The sequence below is a fragment of the Phocoena sinus genome, chromosome 5 (assembly GCF_008692025.1).
Source record: "Phocoena sinus isolate mPhoSin1 chromosome 5, mPhoSin1.pri, whole genome shotgun sequence".
Taxonomy (NCBI): domain Eukaryota; kingdom Metazoa; phylum Chordata; class Mammalia; order Artiodactyla; family Phocoenidae; genus Phocoena; species Phocoena sinus.
The window spans coordinates 94527627-94550696 of record NC_045767.1 but is presented as its reverse complement, the minus strand read 5'-3'; the positions used below and the strand labels follow the sequence as shown (position 1 = coordinate 94550696).

The window sequence follows — 23070 nt, the reverse complement described above, 5'->3', positions numbered from 1 at the left end:
TATTTGTCTTATTATAATAACATAATTACAAGACTTAATATATAGCATTTTTTGTTATTTTTATTTCTCATAATATTTTCACTTGGCTCTCTTCATCTTCAAGTTGTTTAGGGTATGTAATATCCTGTTTTTGTTCCCCTGTTTTTGGTAGACAAAGAAGCTGTGAAATGAAAATCCTGGCAAATTGCCAAAGGTAGTAAAACTATGTAATGACAGAATTGGAAGCAGAACACATCATGCCTGCCTCCCAACCCAGTGCAAACAGATACGTGTATTTCTACAAGTTTTCAGGCTATGGTTACCTAGAGATTATTTGTGAAGAGATTTATGAATTAAACACATGCTTTAAGCATTTTCAACTTGTGGTTATGTCTTTTAATTATGTCAGTGTGTTTTGTTTTTATGATTTTTTTACTTTAGATAAAATCTTATGAAAGAAAGCACAGTAGTTGCTCCTTGAAAATACCTTTGAAAAATTCAGTGTTAACACAAGTCAGCACAAACCTGTATACTATATTTATTAATTTCGTCAAGAAATATTGTCTACTCTTGTCAAGATTAACATTTACTATTTTACTTGTTTTCATGCCAACCCTGCAAGTACATATTATACTTCTGTTTCAGATGAAGTTGAGCAATTTGCCTGGAATCATATAGTAAATGGCAGAGCCAGAATTTGTACCCAGAATGGTATTACTCCAAAAGCTGCAGGACTTTTACTACACCAAGTTAACATGCCAGAGTCTCCTCTCTCAAAGTGCTGTGGGTGTTCAGATGGGGAGGAAGGTATATCTGGTTGGGCGAGGGTAGAGGTGGAGAGGGATCCAGAAGGCTTTATGAATGAAGGAGCATTGGAGCTGGTGCTTGAAAGAAGTGATTCTTTTGATCGTGTGCAAATGAAAGGTTGAGAAGTGTAAGCCAAGAACAATGTGAACAAAGATATAGAGTGGGAAAGTCAGAGCATATGTAGAGAACAAGTTTGGATGGAACCTAAAGTGAGTGAAGTGTAAATGTGCTAAATTTGGAAAGGTGTTTGAGGTTATAAAGATCCTTAAAAAAAAGGCAGTAGAGGGACTTCCCTGGTGGCGAAGTGGTTGGGAGTCTGCCTGCCGATGCAGGGGACGCGGGTTCATGCCCCGGTCCGGGGGGATCCCACGTGCTGCGGAGCGGCTGGGCCCGTGAGCCATGGCTGCTGAGCCTGTGCGTCCGGAGCCTGTGCTCCGCGATGGGAGAGGCCACGGCAGTGAGAGGCCCGCGTACCGCTAAAAAAAAAAAAAAAAAAAAGGCAGTAGAGAGTCTTTACTACCAGTGGCTTACAAATATGGGTATGAATATAAAACAGAGTCCTAAAATTTCAATGGTATCTGGGTTAGGAGAATGACCCTCTTAAGAGGAGTTTTTTGTTTGTTTGGTTTGCAAAGAGTAATGGAGTCCTTCTACTTGACGACTGAGAATTTAAATATAGATCGTGTTTACTGACCTTTGAGAGAGAGAGAGAGAGAGAGAGAGAGAGAGAGAGATTAATTATTGGTTTCTAAAAACAGAGCATGAAAGTTTTGGTGAAAGTATCTTGCTTTAATTTAGATAAACATAATTACAAGTTTGCTAGAGTTAAAACTAGTTATGAAACTCAATACAATGCTTTAACTCTATTTCTTTGCACTCATCCACAATCCAGTCAATGTTGAGGTGATGGATTGTATATATGCTGTACCTATACTGAGGCTGCCCAGTAGTTTATTTCTGGTGTCAGTGTGTTTAACTGAAACACTATTTCCCAACTTCCCTTTCAGCTATTTGTGTCCTGTCATTAAGTTTTGGCCAATGAAGTCGAACCAAATATTTTTTGGGTGGGCCTTTCAGGACAGTGCTTAAGAGTGGGGATAATTTTGCCCTGCCAGGAAAATAGATAGGATAGTTGGGATCCCAACGGCCATAATATCTCTGATGGAAAGAAGCACCCATCCTAGCAGATGAATTAGAAAAAGTTCCTCCTCTGCATAGATGCACCACTCACTTCTTGGTTGGGTGCCTTTGCAGTAAACAAACTGCACAACCATATCAGGTGGCCCTGGCAGCCATATTGGACGATTAGGCAGGAAAGAAAGGCATGTTCTAAAGATAGCAAAGCCAAAGAGAGAAGGAGATGGGTTCCTGCTGACAATGGATGTGCCATATCAGCCCTGAATTGACTATTTCCAGACTTCTTTTATGTGAGAGAAAAATAAAATTATTTTGTTTGTGACTATTATTTCTGATTTCTTTTACTAGCAGCTAATTGCTAGTAAATTAAGACACATGGTATGATTTGAGAGGTGCTACTATTAATTAATGAATTAAACAAATGTTCCTTGAGCATTATATGTCAGACACTGTGTGATGCTGTGATGTACTAGGGATAAAGACAGAGCTTGCAGTCTAGGACGTGAACGACAGATGTGTACTTACATGGATAATTGCAGTACACTGTGATAGTGTTGTTCAGTTTGCATATTGCATAAAACATCTGGCCAAGAGTCGAGTGGGGGCTGTGCTCTGACAGACTGCATTCACCCAGACGGGGGAGGTTTTCTAGTTGACCTCCACAAATGGGATGCTTTTTTTAAAAGATTATAATTCAACCAATAATAATGCCTTATTGCCGTTTAGTTCTGTGATTTCCAATTTTATTTTAACAGTAGTTAGCCTTCTTTGAAAGAACTTTCATGCAGAAACACCATGTATTCGTTCAGATATTTTGGTTGTAGAGGTCTAACTCAAATTAGTTTAGATGTAGAAGAGAATTTACTACTTAATTTAATCACACTTATTGTAATAGAGGTGAGCATAGTGTGCTAAGGAAGTACACACTAGGGCTTTTAGAGAAGGCTTTACAAAGGAAGGGATGCTTGAGCTAAATCATGAAGGGTGATTTCAAGAGGACAAAATAGGAAAGAGCACACCACACTGAGGAAATATCATGTGTAAAGATACCTAAGAGAGGGCTTCCCTGGTGGCGCAGTGGTTGGGAGTCCACCTGCCAATGCAGGGGACACAGGTTTGAGCCCTGGTCTGGGAAGATCCCACATGCCCAGAGCAGCTAGGCCTGTGCACCACAACTACTGAGCCTGCGCTCTAGAGCCCCGTGAGCCACAACTACTGAGCGTGCGTACTGCAACTACTGAAGCCTGCGCGCCTAGAGCCCGTGCTCTGCGACAAGAGAAGCCACTGCAATGAGGAGCCCACGGACTGCAACGAAGAGTAGCCCCTGCTTGCCGCAACTAGAGAAAGCCTGCATGCAGCAACAAAGATGCAATGCAGCCAAAAATAAATAAATTAAATTAATTAATTAAAAAAAAAGATACGTAAGAGAGCATGTCCTGTTTCAGAAATGGCAATAGTTCACTAAAGGCCAGGGGTGAGAGAGATGGTCAAGTGGCTGCAGGTGGTGATGGTAAGTGAGAGGCAGATCATTAAGGGACCGATCTGCTTGTGAAATTAGGTTTTAGTTTATCAATTACGGGAAGTCACTGAAAGATTTTAAAGAGCAGAGTCACATGAATAGCATATATTCTTGGAGGATGCTGGGATTATACTTAGTAGGGGTACATTAATAGACAAAATGCAAAAGCTCAGGTAAGAGATGACAGGCTAACTTAAGACATTAGCAGTGCATTGGGATGGAGGGACTAGAGTAATGAAAATATTTAGTAGGTCCATTGGTAGATCATGGGGAGGATGGGAAGAAAAGTTAAGGATGCTTTCTAGGATTCTGCATTGGGTGACTATGTACATGATTACAGGGTCATTAGCATGGTGGTACCATTTTTAATGAGAGAGGGTCACACAAGGCCAGGAATAGATTTTGGAGAAAAGACAATGAGCTCAGTTTTAGACATACTAATCTTGACATATGAAGACTGCCCAAATGGAAATACCTAGGAGGAAACTGACAATATAGATATGAATGTGTGGCAAGAACCCTAAGTTGGAGATGTAGATCTGGGAGTTATAAGCATAAAGATGGTAGTTAAAACCTGGAAATATGGCTATCTAAGACTCCAAGAGTGTGCTTGGCTCCAATAAGAAAAATATATGGAAGTCTCAAAGAGGAAAACGGGTCTATTATGGCCTCATCTTATGCCACCAACTGTCTTCTCACTAAGCAGTGTCTGAAATTGCCATTGTTGTGATTTATACTTTTAAGTTACAGTTGTATATCTGAGTAACTGCCTCTTAAAAATACCACTGGGGAGAATTAGACTAAGATGACAAGGTAGTATAATGAAGAGAACAACTGAACTAGATATCTAGAAATATCACCCAATGACTTGCCATTGACTGCCTGGGTGATATTCAGCAAGTCACTTTGCTTTAGGTTCCTCATGTGGAAAATGAGGAAGTAAGACCAGGTGACCTTCAACGCTTGGAAGACTACAATTCAAACAATAATACTGTCCTGTTGTAGTTCAGTAATTTTCAGACTTATTTAGCAGCAGTTAGCCTTCTTTGAAAGACCTTTCATGCAGAAACACAACGTATTAGTCAGGATGTTTGGTTGCAGAGGTCTAACTCAAGTTACTTATCTGAAGAGAATTTACTAGTTAATTTAACTACACTATGTGCAGTTGGACCCCAAGGATGACTGGAACCTGACACTGGTGCACCACCAGGACTCACTCTCTACACTTCTCATCTCTGTGTGATGGATTCACTCTACACAAGGCAGAATGTAGCTGCTGGCTACTCTCAAGGCTTCCTTTTTCTTTCCTTCTTTCTTGCCTCAGACTACCACTATGGTGAACTAGCCCTTCTTCCCTTAGTTCTATCTGAAAACATTCTGAGGAAGAAGTCTGCTTGCTTTTGCTTGAGTCATATGTCCACCCTGTAGTCAAGAAGTTGGGGGACTCTCTTGAGCTGCAACTGCCACTAGAATCACCTGTTTATAGTACAGAAAGGAATAGTTTCCCCAAAGAAAAGGAGCATGGTTCATGGAACCATGAAAATGAAAAAAGGAAAATTCTAATGCAGTCAATTTAGATGGTCAATATGTAAAACAGAGGCTTTCTAGTTGAGATCCACCTATCTGGTCCTCTCTGTGTACCCTAGGTGATTTCTGCAGCATAACTCTGAAGGCCCCATGAAGATCACTGGAGTACAACATTAAAATACTTGATTTTATTGATTGGCTAGTATGCCAGGTGCCTCCAAATCCTTGAAAAATTGTAGCGCTAGATATTTATTTGTGGTGGTGGTACTTACCTTCTAGAACATTTTTGGAATGTAGGGAAGTACTGGAAAGAATGGTGCTGATGTAGATGGGGTTGGAGTGGAGATTCTGAATGTTCTCAAGGGACTGGAGACTGGGAATGTAGACAGAAGAGGCAGGAGGACACCAAAATGAACTTTGCCTACTTTGTCATTTTATCTAGGATAAGCATACCATATGGCACGCTATTAAAAATGGTAGAAAATGTTTACCTTTGGCCAAGAGAGTGGAATTGTCCTTGGTGTCATCCACAGTCATTCTAGAGAAAGGAACAAATGGGATGTTGATGGAAACAGAGAGTTGATGGACCGGAAGAGGGGTGGAGGCAATGAGTAAAGGCACCTTTCTCGGATGAATATACCCATGGTATATTGGTACCTCAAAAAATATTAGAAATGGGGATAGAGGGGCAGAGACGAAGAGGAACAAGATGAGTAAAGATGGGAAGTTGGAGAGGAATGTAGTTCAGTAAAAGGTAGAATATGTCATTGGAATATAGTTTGGAGACCCTGTCAGGAGGTCTGGTAAGTAAAAATTCAAGATCATATTGATTAATACCTATTTAAAAGTTGTACTAATGAATATCAGGTAAATTGCACTTAATTATTATTATTATTATTTTTCGCGGTACGTAGGCCTCTCACTGTTGTGGCTTCTCCCGTTGCGGAGCACAGGCTCCGGACGCGCAGTCAGCGGCCATGGCTCACGGGCCCAGCTGCTGTGCAGCATGCGGGATCCTCCCGGACCGGGGCACGAACTCGTGTCCCCTGCATTGGCAGGCAGACTCAACCACTGCGCCACCAGAGAAGCCCTTAATTATTTTATTAATTATACATTACTAAATAATTTAAATGTAACACTTTTTTTGAAAAGCTTTGTAGCTATTAGTATAAAAGTGTGTACTAAAATCAGTAAAATCAAATTTGTTTCTCTATAAAATAGTAATAAAGTTCTTAAATTACAAAATTTAAATCTTTGCCTTTTGAGCAAGCTGCTCAACAGAATTTCAGAAAACAGACAAAGGAACATAGTTACAAGGGATCTTATAAGTCTAGCTACCTGTGCTACCAACAGAAAAAACATGGAGAGATCAGATTTACTCAGATAAAATATTAATTGCTAATTTGGAAAAGACACAGGTGGTCACTAGAACATCAAGTACTTTTTTTTTTTGAGAAGTAATGAAACAATTCTGTAATAATGCAAATAAACATAAGTGTTTTCAGAACAAGTTGTACCTACACAGTGCTGCTATTAAACCATTTTGTTCAAAAAGACCTTACATAAGCCAGAAGTTTTTACTTGGATAAATCGCTTCTTTAAAGAGATATTTTCTTATTGAGTTATTTTATTAAAAAAATTTTTTTTCAGTATATGCCTCTTTCTCTTTCAGTTCCCTAAAAATGCAATGTTCAAAATCAGCTCTTTACTTTTTTTCTATACTTTCTCTTTCATAGAATTGTTTTCTTTTTTACTCTTAAACATTGCAATATCTGTCAAACATGAAAAAGTCCCATGAAATAATCTATCAAAATCAAGTTATTATTCTGTTGCAAACTTTGATCTACTATAAAACTACTTTTTAAAAATGGCTTAAGTGCTACTCTTTTGTTGTTGGAATGTCTTTGAATTGGAGTCTTATGAGGGAGTTTTAAAAATATCAGCAAAGACTTAATTTCTCAGCATTTGTACAGGGCCAACTATTTAAAAATTATTATTTCTTTAACGTCAATCTCCTTGCAAATGAGAAAAATAACAAGCTATTTTTTGATGATATGGTTATACTCATTAATATATGAAAATATTTCTTTCCTGTTTTCAGTGAGTCAATCTATTTTCTATGGTGTAAAGAGAACAACCCAGAGAGTAGAGATTATTTAAACTTAACCTGCATTCAACTGACCTTTTTATAATAAAATCCACTATTCTTAACTCTGAATGTCACAATTATAATTATTCAATGGATTGTGACGCATTTAGTACTTAAAATTTAAAGGCCAACAATGAACATGGCCTATATAAACATGAGCTTCAGGACCAGCAAACCGCACCGTTTATTCGTGCTTCTTTAACATCCACAGAGGCTCTCTCCTCCTTCCTCACCCCAGTCACTACGGCTACTCGGCCTGTGAGATTGGCAGGTATCACGTGGCTCAAGTGAAACTGCTAGCGCCATCAGCTTTATCCTCCTGGGCATCATTGTGACTATTAATTTTGTGTTACCTTTCATACTTTCGTTTCTGGTTTGTTCTCTGAGAATTTCCTGTTTATGGGTCTGTTTCCCCTACAACGGCTGTGAGCTACTTAAGAATAGGGACTACATATGCTTATTTTTGTGTCTCTGATGCTAAATACAATGTCTGGAATATAATACACCCTCCAGAGATGTTTGTTTATGGTATATGGATGAATAGCTAGGAATCTATATACCTACAGGTATTTGAAGAAGCTTAAATCTGGGAGGATATCCCATCATCTAATTTATATATATCAGGTGTTTATTTTCCTCTTTTCTTCAACATTTGGTAGTATTTCTCCGTGGGGCAAGTGTTTCTGCGCCAAGGAGAAATGCCGTGGCAAGATGCCACTGGGGCAGGTTTCCTATTCTGGGCTCCTGCAGTGACTTGTTTGGCTTTGCTGCTTACAAAGCCAAAGGTGATTATTCATTATATGTGAGCCTAGAATCAAGATAGTTAGGAATAAGTGGGACTTCTTCTAGGATTATGGCCATTTTCAGATCCATTGCAGAAGCTGGGAAGGGGGTGATATTGCTAGGGAGGGAAATGGAAACTTAACGGAGCGGGGGTGGGGGGGTGGGGACGGGGAAACAAAGTAGCCTGCGGTCTTCTATGTCTTGAGGGGCTCCAATTACTCACTTCCGGGTGACAATGATGAAAATGATGCAACTGTTCTTCTGGTGGACTCTTTCAATAACTTATCAGTTCTGGCTAAATGATGATTTGCATTTTTACCGCAACTTTCCCCCCCAAGAGATGAAGGCCTTTCACGTTTAATAATAGGGCCTAAGATTAACTGCAACCAACACCACGTGCTTGGTGTGCTAAACAACACCCCTGTGGGGAGGGGGTGGAAATCCTGCACACTGCTAATATACCCTTGACCAACACTGGTAAGTACGCAAGCCCGGGGCATGCGTTGGGAAAGAGATTATGCAAAACTGCAACAGCAGTATTCTGCCTCTAGAGCTGGTATAATTTGTTTTTGGACTGCTCGTGGTAAAAGCCGAAGCTGACCCACGAAAACAAAATTAAACCCCATAAACTTAAGATGTCAAGGCCACATTCGCCAAGTAAACATTACTATTCCTAGTTTACATTTTGTCGTTTTCATTCTGTAACTGGCACGGCCAAACAACTGTACTTCTACCGTGAGAGGGGAGTCTCAGAAAATAAACAGGACGGGATTATCGTAGAGCGTCACAGGTTCTTTTATGTACCCCTCGCTATGTAACTTACAGGCGTTACACGTTAAAAAAAAAAAAAATTAAACCACTGAAGGTGTCAGGAAACATTTTCTTCCTTCAGGTCACTTCCTTCACCTCACCTGCCGTCCCATTCGCCACTCAGACCAGCGCTGGTCTTCGCGGTCAGGCCGCCTCCGGCGAGCGGGCAGTAAACAGCGCCAAGTCCGGGCACGAACACCGGGGGAGGCGGGATCACCAGTGTCTTCCCGCCACCCCCCATAGCTTTGCGGCTGTGGCTTTTTGATAACCTACCGGCCTCTCCGGCTCTGCTCGTCACCCAAGCCAAGAAAAGCGAGTAAGGAAACAGCAAGGGTAAAGGAGAAAATGGGTAAGAGAGCTGGCAGCCGCGCGCGCACGCGCACCACGACCAAACGCGGCGCCCCGGGGGTGGGGCCAAGGCGCGACGCTGGAGCCCCGCCTCCTCCCCCTCACCCCACCCCTCCGCGCCTGGGAGTGACTGACTCTCGCCAGCCCCTCCACGTCAATCAACCCTCCTCCTTCTCGCACTCTCTGCACCTTCTTATTAATCTCAATACCGATAGCGCGCGGACGCCTCTCCCCCGGCCCTCGGGGGTGTGAACGTGTGTGAGCGGGAGCGGTGGCACCAAAAGCTGGCGTCTCTGTGCAGCAGCCTCGGCTCCAGCAGCAGCAGGCGCAGCAGCAACCCCCGCAGCGGCGGCAGCCCCGGCGCCAGGAGGCCAAGGCCAAGGCCAGGCTCTGTGCGGCTCTCCGAGTAATAGCCGCGGCTCCGGCGGCTGCGGGGGCGCAGCTTCCTCCAGCAGGGCCCTTCGCGTCGGCGGCCGCGGCCGCGGGGCCTCTCCTGCGCGCCCAGGGTCACCGTCCCCGAAGCCCGGCGGCGCGGCCCCCTCCCAGCCCCCCATCCGTCTCCTTCTCGCTACCCTCAGCCGTCCTCCTCGCCGCCGCCTCTGCCGTTTCTCGGCGGTCCGGCCCGGCCCGCCCGCCCCGCGTCCCCTCCGGCCGGTGCCTCTTCCCCCGGCGGGCTGCCTGCATGTCTTTGCTGCCCTCAGCCCCGCCGCCACCGCCGCCGCCGCCTCCCCCGCCGCCGCAGCACCAGCACCAGCAGCAGCCGCCCCGCCGCCGCCGCCGCCGTCGCCGCCCGGACCCCGGCGCGCTGAATGCAGGTGAGGAGGGGGCGCAGGCCCTCGACGACCCCAGGCCCGGGCGCCCTGCGCGCCCGCCCGCGAGCCGGGATCCGGGCCCTGCCCGCCGCCGCCGCCGCCGCCGCCGCGGATTCCCTTCGGGGCGGGCGGTAGCGAGGCCCGCCAGTGGGTGTTTGTGTTTGCGTCTGCGGCCGCGGCTCCGGAGGGGAAGCATCTGTGGGGGCCTGGCGCGCGCGCGCGCGCGCGCGTGTTTGTGTGTGTCTGTGTGTGTGTGTTTCCCCTACCGCGGGGAAATGGCTGCTGTTGCTCCTTCTGGGCCAGAGGAAGAGAATGAGGTAGAGTGTTTTTGTGCCTCCGAGTAGGATCGAGAGTGTTGGGAAGAGGAGCGCGTCCCCGGGGAAATGAGGTGGGAGAAGGACAGATGTGCCTGGGGGTGTGCGAGTTGGGACTTCGGCGGGCGGGGAGGCGGCCTGAGGACCCACAGCGAGTGGGTGTGTGTCGGGTGCGGGGATGACCCGCGTCTCTGTCTGAAGCGGCGAAGGTTCCGGGGTGTGCGTGCGTGTGTGTGTTTGGGGGGGGTGGTCCGCGCCCAGGGCCCGGGACTCTGGGGGCGGGTTCCGTGTGTTTGGGACCCCCGAGTGGCGTGTCCCTCCCCCTTTGTGGCCGAGGCTCAGGAGCCTCGCAGGTGAGAGCTGCTCCGCGGGGGCCGGAGAGGGTGAGTGTGTGTTCCGCACACACACAGCAGCGGGGCCCGGGAGCTGTGGGTCGGGGCCGCGCCGCCGTTCCCGGGGCCGCGGCAGGAAGCGCGCCGGCCTGCAGCGCGGCCTAACCGCCTCGGCGTCCGCCCGCCCGCCGGCCTGTCTCTCACCAGCCTCCCCGGACGCCTCCCGGGGCGCCGGGCCCGCGCGGGCCCAGGGCGCTGCCTAGGGCCTGGGCAGGTGAGGGTCGGAGGCGGGACGCACCGATTGCCGTCGCCTTGGCCGCCCCCACGTCTCCTGAGGAGAGGCGAAGGCATATTTCGGCGTTCCGACCGCAAGCTCTACCCCCTGGCCGGCGGTGGGACCCGAGGGAAAGTGAATCAAAGCAGTAAATCTCGAGAAGACGCGGTGTCGAGATCCCTTCTTTTCATCCTTTCCTTAAGGCTGTGTGGAGGGACTGAGTACATATTTTCAGCTCTTTTTTCGTTGCAAATACTTTTTCGTTGATAATACTTACGCATTTTTTTTTTAAAGATAAAATTTTTCTCGGAGGGGCGGGGGAAGAAATGGAAGCTGGCTTCCCTGCCCTATGGTGTTGGTAGGATTGGATGGATTTCGTGCATTTGAAATTGTTTTATCCTGCCTCCTAGGGGGAAAGGGGTGTACACGCCGAGCTGAGGAGGTCGGTGAGGAAGAGGAAGTTACTGGAGCTGTCATCCTCCTTAGCACAGCCGACTCTTCAGCTTAGGCTGTTTAGGTGCATTGTGTTCAGGGAGTTTAGCTGAGCCTTTTGTACACATGGGAAGCACAGTACTATATTTTAGGAGATACTACCTTATTGCCTCTAGTTATCTTAGTTGTCAGTCAAGATAGTCACGTATAAACAAGTTTTACCTCACAGTATCCGAAACCTAGATCAGGCAGCCTGTATGGTCTACTCCAAGTGTGTGCTCTTCGAAGGCTATTTTGAGAGTAGTTTAAGCAGAACGCAACTGTAGAGGTAAATCTGCTGTCAGTAGGCATACAGTGCATTTCAGAACCAAATATAAATGGTATTTGAATGATTATTTGCTCTTTACTTGATCTACTCCACCCTCTATTTGCGTCTAGTTAGCTCATCTAGCTAAAACCCTATGGATGAAGTCGTCATACAGATTCCATCCTTGCAGGCCATGCTCTGTGTAATGGTCAGAGATTGCTCCTTTCTGAACCTGGTCTCACAAAGAAATGTTTCCTGCTGTTCACTGGGAAGTGAGCAGAAGAGCAGGAGGGGTGGAGAGCTGTTTTCTATGAACAGTACTGGAAAAACAACACATGTTGTTCAGTGGAAAAAGGACTTGTTTTAGGGACCTCAAAACTCTGGCTATGCCACTTTTCTTGGCTGTTTTACCTTAGGCAAGGTACCTAATGTCTGTAAGTCTGTTTTCTCATAGGTAACAAGGGGATAAGACGTTTATAGTAAGGTTGTCCTGAGGATAAATTGAAAAAACATATGTTTGGCACATAATAGCTGCTTAGTTAAATACTAGTTCTTCCTCTTGCAGCCCTGACTGTAGGCACTGAAAAACATGTATAAGTACAAATACTTACTGGATTACTGAGAGAAATATTATGTCACCTTAAGTTAAAAATCAAGACAACAGAACATTTGAGTCCTTTGATATGCATAAAGTATATATAAACAATGTTAAATGTATTTTAGAAGTCCTTTTTCCTTGAACTGACTGTCATTAAAATAGCCTAGTGTACCAGTTTATAGAGACTATCTAGTCATACTTGATTTGTTTTCATATTTTCGAATAGGCCATCTTTCAGTTTCATTACTGTTTTTGTGAGTTCTTGCTATGTAGCCCTGGAAAAAATTGTTTAAGCTATATATAGCACATATATGTTCCAATACAGTCAAACATCAAAAAGGATCAAGGACCTAGAGTTTATTTATATAGATCCACAAACTATAAGTGCCACAGAATTGCTATGTAATTGTTTTAGTTCATGTTGACTGATTCTGGAGAAAACAAAACAAAAACTTTTGGAATATTTTCCTGAGTGGAAGCAAAAATCTTCTATCAACTTTCAGTAATTTTCCATTTTTATTATTCTGTGTGGAGTGGTAAGTGGGCTGTTCATTTAATTTTAATTGTATTGTGCTGGAAAAAATAATGGTATGGAGTTTAAGGTAAAGACAACAGAAAGGTTAAATAAAGCATTTTTTCTTTTTCTCTCTTTTTTTTTTTTTGGGTGATGGCAGGGTGAAGATGATGTGGGAGGAGTTTCATTGGTTTAAGTTTGTAATGTCTCTGTTTACTAACACCAGGTTTCCTTCGGCCTTATATCATTATTATTTATATCAGCAATGTTAAGCTTAAAAAATAAACCTATTAAAGCACTAAAATTTCAACACATTTTTGAAGTATTTTTGTGAAGGATAGGAGGGAGAACTTTATTAGAATGCAAAATGTCATGGTTTTGTTAAAGTGTATCTGTTATGGGTGTATGTGCATTTACAGTGAACAGAATTATCTGCCATATGGTTATATTGAAAGGAAGAATTCTTAATTTAAAAACTATGTGGTAATTTTTAATACTTTAAAAACAATAAAATGGAAGTGAATTTTGCCCTTAACTAGGTATTTGGTAATTTTCATTAGACATTATGAACTATGGTATTTTAAAACACTTTGTAATTTTTTTTAAATTGTGAGAATTGAGGAGGACATTTTTCTGTAATAATCGTGAAAACAGGTGATACTGAAATAATATGTTAAAATATGTGAAGAGTGAAATTTATTACTAACAGTGGACTCCTCTTGCTATCATTTTAAAGTAATTACAGTAAAATCAAGGTGGAAAATTGTTTAGGTTTTAAAATTTAATGTTACTTAAGTGGCCTTTTAAACAGTCTTTCCAAAATATCCCTTATAAATGTCTTTAATTAGGGGGAATTGAAATACTTAAGGTTTATGCATGTTTTACTTTGGGTAATGCTAATTAGGGTAATAAATATACTCCAGAATTTCAGTGGCTTAACACATGTAAGTTTGTATTTTGCTCACAGAACAGTCCAGTGCAGTTGCTCCTTGTTAGCAGGCTTGTGGCTTACCTCCATGTGGTAATTGAGGAACCCAGACGCCTTACATATTATGTCTCCACCATTCCCTGGAGCCTTGGAGCCCTGCCTGTTACCCACAGGACATTTCTTAAGAACCCCCAAAGACAAACATCTGCCCACATTTCATTGGTGATAATTTGTCACAGAGTCTTATTTGAATGCAAGGGGGATGGGAATGTAGTCCCTGGGTGGTGGACAACTTGGGGCATTTCATGATGTTATTTTAGATGGTAGCATATATTTGTGAAATTATGTCTGAAAGGTAAATTATAATACTAAAAATTGCTTTCCATCTTCAAAGCATAAAATTGTGTGAAGGGGTGGGGAGTAGTGGGAAGAGAAGGGAAGGAATAAGAGCCACAGGAGGAGAAGAAGGACATTTCTTCCAAGGTAGGTTTGAATGACAAGTAAACGTCAGCAGCTATTTAAAGATACAGATTTTACAAAGACCATTACAATTGGATTTTATAACCTTTAGTGGGTCTCTCCTTTGCCATCCAGTTATTGCTTGCCGTTGTGGTCTACTGGGTTCTGGCTGTTTGAGTTATTTCTCTTTGTACTTTGAAATCAGTTGACTTTGAATTTCAGTTTCTGAGGTATAGTTTCATGGGAAACATATTTTAAAATTTTCTTTTTTCTGTTGGGATAGAGCATTACTATTATTATTGTTTTAAAATATCATTTAGATGGACCTTACTGTGTTTTAGTGTTTTCTGTTGCTGTTTTTTGTAATTCTAAAGTTATTATAATTAATATTTGTGAGGCTTAACCCAGAAAGAACAATAAAATCATCAAGTAAACAACAAAGGCTCAATTATTAACTTGTGTTCATGTTTCATAATGAAAATACTACAACTTTCTTTGACCACCTGCACTAATACTGAACCATAATACATTAATTTTATTTCTGGACTTTAATTTTAATTGAATTGCAACTTACTCTTTTACTGCCTAGGATTATTGTAAAGTGAAACCTTAGCTCTGGGTATACTTTTATTTGTCTTTATTCTGAACAGTTTGGTTAGGAATCTGGGGAGTTTTATATATGTCTGTATTCTCCAAATGAAAGATTTTTGAGTAGTCTGGCTAACTTCTCCATGTTAAGTATTTCTAATGTTTTGCACTTTGAGCCTCTTCTGTACCCATTATTGTACTTCGTTCTAAAAAGAAAGTAGAAGAGACCCTTGTGAAGCTTATAGCTTATGAATAAGGTAAATAAAGCATATAATTTAGTTGTTTCAAAACAATAAATGAACAAGTGCGAGTCACTACAAACCGTTTGTAGACATTCTGTGAGGGAGTAACGTAAAATGGAATGGTGGGTGGGCCAGGGACTACTCAAAGTTGAGAGATTTGTTTTGGTAACAGCTTTTTTGAGATATAATTCACTTATCATAGAAGTAGCCCATTTAAAAAATATCTCAGTAGTGTTTAGTATATTCACATTTGTGTAGCCTTCACCAAAATTTATAGAACATTTTAGTCACCTGAAATATAAATCCTGTATTCTTTTGAGTTATCACTCATTCTCCCATACCGCTAATTCTAGGCAATCGCTGATCTACTTGTATTTCCATATGAAATTTAGGGTTAGCTTAACAATTTCTGCAAAGAAGCCAGCTAGAATTTTGATAGGAATTGTGTTAAGTCTGTAGATAATTTGGGGAGCGTCACCATCTTGACAGTATTAAATGAGTCTTCCTATTTATGAATGTGGGATCTTCCCATATATTTAGATTTTTAATTTCTTTTGACAGTGTTTTGTAGTCTTCAAAGTTTTACACTTTTTTTGTTGCATTTACTCTTAAATATTTTATTCTTTTAGATGCTGTTGTAAATAGAACTGTTTTCTTAATTTCATTTTTGGGCTGCTCATTGCAAGTATGAAAAAATACAACTGACTTTCATGTATTGATCTTGTATTCTGCAACCTTGCTGAACTTGTTTATTAGTTCTAATAGTTTATTAAATGAATTCCATCTGCTTTTCTGTATAACAAGGATCATGTCACCTGTAAATAAGTATAGTTTTTCTTCTTTTCCAATCTGGATGCATTTTATTTCATTTTCTTGCCTAATTGCCCTGGCTAAACATTGTTGAAAAGCAGTGTCAAGAGCAGATATTCTTGTCTTATTCCTGATCTTGGCGGGGGAAAGCATTCAGTCTTCCACTATTTGATATTAGCTAATGGGGTTTTCATAGATGCTGTTTATCAGGTTGAGGACGTTTCCTTCTGTTCTTAGTTTGTTGAGTGTTTTTATCATGAAGGGGTGTTAAGGTTGAGTTTTGAGGGAAATATGAAATATGAGTTAGAAAAGTGAAGATGCTAAGTCCAGTGAAACATGGCAGATAATGATGCTTAACTTGTTTGGGAAAGAGGGGCTAGCTTCCCCCCCCTCTTTTTCCCTCTCCCTTCTTTTTTCTCTTCCCTATCCCTTTCATGACCTCTCATTGTCTTCCCATTAATCCCTATACACATTTGGAGGGCCCTTAATCCTTTACTGAAGATTTTCTGAATAATTTGGGTTTTTTTGATCAGTGGAGAATATTGTTTCTTTTGAAAAACATTAATTAAAAACAGTGTGGAGATTTTTTTTTTTTAGTTTGATAGCTAGGTTGGAGCGGGACACAGGAAGCAGAGAGAAACTAAATCGTAAATGAAGTACTAAATGTAGAGTTAAAAAGAAGGGAATAAACCTTTGTGATAAAAAATGTATGGTTAATGAAGAATTCCATGTTTACTTTGAACCTGGCTGTCACCTGACCTTTTTCCCAAAACATTTCAGCATCAGTGGTTTCACTTTTGTAAGTTTTCTGCATAGTTTTCTAAAAAGTTTAATAGATTTCTTAGGAAATTTTGCTCTGCAAGGTAAGGTTATGATGCATTTGATGTGGTGATTATCCTTCATTTACTTTTTGAAATTTTAATTACACAATTGCATGCAGCTGCATTCTGATTAGGTAATTTTAAAAAATTAATCATTTATTTTTGGTAGAGTTGGGTCTTTGTTGCTGTGTGTGGGCTTTCTCTAGTTGCGGCGAGTAGGGGCTACTCTTCGTTGCAGTGCACGGGCTTATCATTGCGATGGCTCCTATTGTTGGGTAGCATGGGCTCTAGGTGTGCGGGCTTCAGTAGTTGTGTCTCACGGGCTCTAGAGTGCAGGCTCAGTAGTTGTGGCGCACAGGCTTAGTTGCTCCGTGGCATGTGGGATCTTCCCGGACCGGGGCATGAACCCGTGTGCCCTGCATCGGCAGGCGGATTCTTAACCACTGCGCCACCAGGGAAGCCCCATGATTAGGTAATGTTAAAAAATATATATTTCTGGGCTTCCCTGGTGGTGCAGTGGTTGAGAGTCCGCTTGCTGATGCAGGGAACACGGGTTCGTGCCCCGGTCCGGGTCCGGGAAGATCCCACATACCTCGGAGCAGCTGGGCCTGTGAGCCATGGCCGCTGAGCCTGCGCGTCCGGAGCCTGTGCTCCGCAACGGGAGAGGCCACAACAGTGAGAGGCCCGCGTACCGCAAAAAAAAAAAAAAAAAAAATTTCTGTGTTTCATGTTATGTCTCAGAAATCAAATAACTTTGGGTTTAGCCAAGAATCTTTCTGTTCACAAGGCAAAAATTGATAAGCAGTAACAGAATTTTTGTTTTGTATCCTCTTTTGTAGCAGGATTATTACTTTTCATTAATTTTTTTCAGTCTACTTTAAAATCTCATTATAGGTAAAAATTTATTTCTAATTTTTTGAAGAAATAAGTAGTTCACTTTGCTGTGTGAGAGACTCATCATTCATGCTGAATAGACAGACACCTGGTAATTGTGGTCTTTCATATTGTTTTCCTTTATTAACAGTAGAAATTGGTGACGCAAAATAGAAGTTAACAATACTTTATCTTTCTTAATAGTCATCTTTTGCAGAGAGAACCTCTCTCTGTAATCTTTAGTTTAGAATCTTTTTATTTTTCTCTCCCCAAATTACTTAGATTCCCTAAATGAGTAAAATAGTTCAGTTATATAATACCAGTTACAAATACTGATAAGAGAATAGAACTAAATTTAAGATATACCAACCTTAATGTCTTTCTGTACACAGACTTTGCTGGGATCTTTACATATATATCCATAGCTCTTTGATCATAATGTTTATATTTAAACAAAACCAAAAAACTGACAAGGTATGTTCTGCTATAGGTTCATGTGTAGTGCAATCTGCTGCAAAATCTACATATAAATTCATGAAATAATATATTGTGAATTATGTACAGAATGATAACCTTGAAATAATAAGAATTTGAATCACCAAAAGTATATCTAACCTATTAATGAATATTTATTAAGCTTCTACTGGCTATAAACTGTTAAATTCAGGGTTCTAGGGAATAAAAAGAAGTTCAGAATATAGTCTTTTATACCAGGAAGTGGAACTAATATTTGTCAGACTACTGAGTACTAAGGACTGTGAAAGCCATCACCTTCCCTTTTAAATATGTAATCAAAATTAGTGTTCAGAAAAGTCCTATGAATTAGACAGTATGATTCTCATTCTCTAGCTGGTTAAGAATGTGAGTCTTTGATCCTTCACTTTCTAGCTCTTGGGAAACTTATTTAACTTCTCCATGCTTCAGTTTCCTCATCTGTAATAAGGAGATAGTAATTAATAATCCTTATCCTACAGGGTTGTTGGGAGGGTTAAATGAAGTAATGCCTGTAAAGTGCTTAAAACAGTATGTGGCACGTCTGAAGTAAAAAAGCAAAACAAAACTAAAAAACGCAATATATGTTAGCTGTACTGTTTCTTATTGTTAGGAGCCATACGAGTTAAATAACAAATCTTAAATATTGATAAAACTAATATTTAAAACGATCTGTTTGACTCCAAAATATTTACTCTTATACAACTTACACTTATAGGGGATTTAAGCCTGGATAAATAGCAAGCAAGTGAAGGCAGAATATGCTAAGTGACAAAGAACATTAAGTGCTGTACCGTATAGCAGAGTACATATGGGGTTGTAGCCTACAGCGAAAGAGAGGAGGTGGAAGTTGATCTCACCTTTATAGTTAGGAGGAGGAAAGGAAAAGTTAATGGATTACTGCAGCATTCTCCTTGCTTGTTTCCCAACATCCATTATTGCTGCGTTAACTTCTGTTTCTTTGTAGGCATTGTCACCAGAGAAATCCTTTTAAAATTCTTTCAATATTGCTGAAATTCCCTACTTAAAATCCTTAATAATGTTACTGTTTTTTGGTTGCCTATTATGTGCTTAAGGGTAGGAGTTGGTAAGATTTTTATGTAAAGGGCCGTATAGTAAATGTTTTGGCCTTGTGGGTCATGTAAGATTTCTGTTCTATATTGTTGTTGTTGTTGTTTGTTAAATAAACAATCCTTTAAAAATGTAAAACCATTCATTGCTGGCAAACCCAGCTATAGTTTGCTGACCCTTGTGCTAGGAGATTTACATGAATTAACTTCTTCTTAGAATCCTGGCAAAGTTGATATTATTAATTCCTATTTTGTAGTTGAGGAAACTGAAGGTTAGAGAGGCAAATTTGATGAAAGTCACATAGCAAGTAAATGACACAAGAGATTGAATTCAGATTTAGGTCACGGGAATTCCTCAACTTGTATACTTCCCAGTGTATCGTGCTGCTGCTTATTGCTTTTAGAATAAAATGGAGCTTTCATAGCGTTATATGTAAGGTCCATCATGTTACTGGCCTCTTGTACCTTTCCAGTTTTATCATTTATTACTCCTCCTCCTTCAAACATATTCTCTAGCCTAGCCAACTGAGTGACTTAGATATAGCCTAGTTTGTGCTTTATACATGCCTACAATACCTTATACTCTACGACCTCACTGACTTTCTTAATAACTCACCTTAGATGCTCCCTACTCCAGGAAACCTTGCCTCACACTTCCAGTCTTTGCTTTATGCTTTTTCTCTGCGCTCCCCTAGAATCCTGTGCATTCCCCTTTTATGACATTTACCAGACTGTATTTTGTTTACCTGGTTTATGTCTCTGCTTTCTCATTAGACTGAGATTTTTAAGGGCAGAGATATACTAAATGTTTAGTATATTTTAGGGGCTTAGTAACTGTTTATTAAATGAATGAATGAATCAAATGGCATTGCAGATGGTAGAAATTACATCAGCAGATATGTAGTAGCAGAAAGGTATGAGTCCAAATCAATAGAATTAGAAATGAAAAAGGAGAAATAAAAACTGACACTGCAGAAATAAAGGATCATGAGAGATTACTACAGACAACTATATGCCAATAAAATGGACAACCTGGAAGAAATGGACAAATTCTTAGAAAAGCACAACCTTCCGAGACTGAACCAGGAAGAAACAGAAAATATAAACCACTCACAAGCACTGAAATTGAGACTGTGATTAAAAATCTTCCAACAAACAAAAGCTCAGGACCAGATGGCTTCACAGGCAAATTCTATCAAACTTTTAGAGAAGAGCTAACACCTATCCTTCTCAAACTCTTCCAAAATATACTCCTCAACTCATTCTATGAGGCCACCATCACCCTGATACCAAAACCAGACAAAGATGTCACAAAGAAAGAAAACTACAGGCCAATATCACTAATGAACATAGATGCAAAAATCCTCAACAAAATACTAGCAAACAGAATCCAACAGCACATTAAAAGGATCATACACCATGATCAAGTGGGATTTATTCCAGGAATGCAGGGATTCTTCAATATATGCAAATCAATCAACGTGATACACCATATTAACAAATTGAAGGAGAAAAACCATATGATCATCTCAATAGATACAGAAAAAGCTTTTGACAAACTTCAACATCCATTTATGATAAAAATCCTCCAGAAAGTAGGCATAAAGGGAACTTTCCTCAACATAATGAAGGCCATATATGACAAACCCACAGCCGCCATGGTTCTTGGTGGTGAAAAACTGAAACCATTTCCTCTAAGATCAAGAACAAGGTAAGGTTCTCCACTCTCACTACTATTATTCAACATAGTTTTGGAAGTTTTAGCCACAGCAATCAGAGAAGAAAAAGAAAAGGAATCCAAGTCGGAAAAGAAGAAGTAAAGCTGTCACTGTTTGCAGATGACATGATACTATACATAGAGAATCCTAAAGATGCTATCAGAAAACTACTAGAGCAAATCAATGAATTTGGTAAAGTTGCAGGATACAAAATTAATGCACAGAAATGTCTTGCATTCCTATATATGAATGATGAAAAATCTGAACAGAAATTAAGGAAACACTCCCATTTACTATTGCAACAAAAAGAATAAAATACCTACGAATAAACCTACCTAGACAGGCAAAAGACGTGTGTGTATGCAGAAAACTATAAGACAGTGATGAAAGAAATTAAAGGTGATAACGAACAGTTGGAGAGATATATACCATGTTCTTGGATTGGAAGAATCAACATTGTGAAAATGACTATAGTACCCAAAGCAATCTACAGATTCAGTGCAATCCCTGTCAAACTACCAATGGCATTTTCCACAGAACTAGAACAAAAAATTTCACAATGTGTATGGAAACACAAAAGATCCCGAATAGCCAAAGCAGTCTTGAGAAAGAAAAACGGAGCTGGAGGAATCAGACTCCTGGGCTTCAGACTGTACTACAAAACGACAGTAATCAAGACAGTATGGTACTGGCACAAAAATAGAAATATAGATCAATGGAAAAGGATAGAAAGCCCAGAGATAAACCCATGCACATATGGTCACCTTATTTTTGATAAAGGAGGCAAGAATATACAATGGAAAAAAGACAGCCTCTTCAGTAAGTGGTGCTGGGAAAACTGGACAGCTACATGTAAAAGAATGAAATTAGAACACTCCCTAATACCATATACAAAAATAAACTCAAAATGGATTAAAGACCTAAATGTAAGGCCAGATACTATAGAACATGAAACTTAAAATCTTTTGCACAGCAAAGGAAACTGTAAACAAGATGAAAAGGCAACTCTCAGAATGGGAGAAAATATTTGCAACTGAAGCAACTGACAAAGGATTAATCTCTAAAATTTACAAGCAGCTCATGCAGCTCAGTATCAAAGAAACAAACAACCCAATCCAAAACTAGGCAGAAAGAACAGGAATAAATACGCAGATGTAGAGAATGGACTTGAGGACATGGGTAGGGGGAGGGGGAAGGGTAAGCTGGGACGAAGTGAGAGAGTGGGTGGACTTATATATACTACCAAATGTAAGATAGATAGCTAGTGGGAAGCAGCCGCATAGCACAGGGAGATCAGCTCAGTGTTTTGTGACCACCTAGAGGGGTGGGATAGGGAGGGTGGGAGGGAGATGCAAGAGGGAGGAGATACGGGGATGTATGTATATGTATAGCTGATTCACTTTGTTATAAAGCAGAAACTAACACACCATTGTGAAGCAGTTGTACTCCAGTAAAGATGCTTAGAAAAAAAAAAAAAATGGGCAGAAGACTTAAATAGACATTTCCCCAAAGAAGATATACCGATTGCCACCAGACACATGAAAGGATGCTCAGCATCACTAATCATTAGAGAAATGCAAATCAAAACTACAGTGAGGTATCATCTCACACCAGTGAGAATGGCCATCATCAAAAATCTACAAACAGGGCTTCCCTGGTGGCGCAGTGGTTGAGAGTCCGCCTGCCGATGCACGGGACACGGATTCGTGCCCTGGTCCGGGAAGATCCCACATGCCGTGGAGCGGCTGGGCCCGTGAGCCATGGCCGCTGAGCCTGTGCATCCGGAGCCTGTGCTCTGCAACGGGGGAGGCCACAAGAGTGACAGGCCCGCGTACCGCAAAGAAAAAAAAAAAAAAAAAAAATCTACAAACAAATGCTGGAGAGGGTGTGGAGAAAAGGGAACCTTCTTGCACCTTTGGTGGGAATGTGAATTGATACAGCCACTATAGGGAACAGTATGGAGTTTCCTTAAAAAACTAAAAATAGAACTACCATACGACACAGCAATCCTACTACTGGGCATTACCCTAAGAAAACCATAATTCAAAAAGAGTCATGTACCACAATGTTCATTGCAGCTGTATTTACAATAGCCAGGACATGGAAGCAACTGAAGTGTCCATTGACAGATGAATGGATAAATAAGATGTGGCACATATATAGAGTGGAATATTACTCAACCATAAAAAGAAATGAAATTGAGTTATTTGTAGTGAGGTGGATGGACCTAGAGCCATACTGAGTGAAGTAAGTCAGAAGGAGAAAAATACCGTATGCTAACACATATATGTGGAATCTAAAAAAAAAAAAAAAGCTTCTGATGAACCTAAGGGCAGGACAGGAATAAAGACACCGATGTAGAGAATGGACTTGAGGACACGGGGATGGGGAAGGGTAAGCTGGGATGACGTGAGAGAGTGGCATGGA

At 41.1% G+C, this 23070-nt stretch overlaps 2 protein-coding genes across 6 annotated transcripts in view; one reads left to right on the top strand and one right to left on the bottom strand.

Annotated features, from left to right (window-relative positions):
• Window positions 1–8854, bottom strand: part of MRPL1 (mitochondrial ribosomal protein L1) — a 101375-nt gene extending 92521 nt beyond the window's left edge. Inside the window, exon 1 of the mRNA XM_032633761.1 lies at window positions 8813–8854. The gene's annotated coding sequence lies outside the window, so the exon portion shown is untranslated. The remainder of the gene's footprint in view (window positions 1–8812) is intronic.
• A 475-nt stretch (window positions 8855–9329) lies between these two features.
• CNOT6L (CCR4-NOT transcription complex subunit 6 like) overlaps window positions 9330–23070 on the top strand; it is a 122866-nt gene continuing 109125 nt past the window's right edge. Inside the window, exon 1 of one of the 5 annotated variants that reach the window (XM_032633757.1) lies at window positions 9330–9874. Coding sequence is in view for 3 of the 5 variants with exons in the window: in XM_032633754.1 (XP_032489645.1) it covers window positions 10255–10259 (5 nt within the window). In the remaining 2 variants the exon portion in view is untranslated. Of the gene's footprint in view, window positions 9875–10069; window positions 10260–23070 lie in introns of those variants that run through there. The other 4 variants (XM_032633754.1, XM_032633755.1, XM_032633758.1 and 1 more) reach the window with 4 other exon arrangements.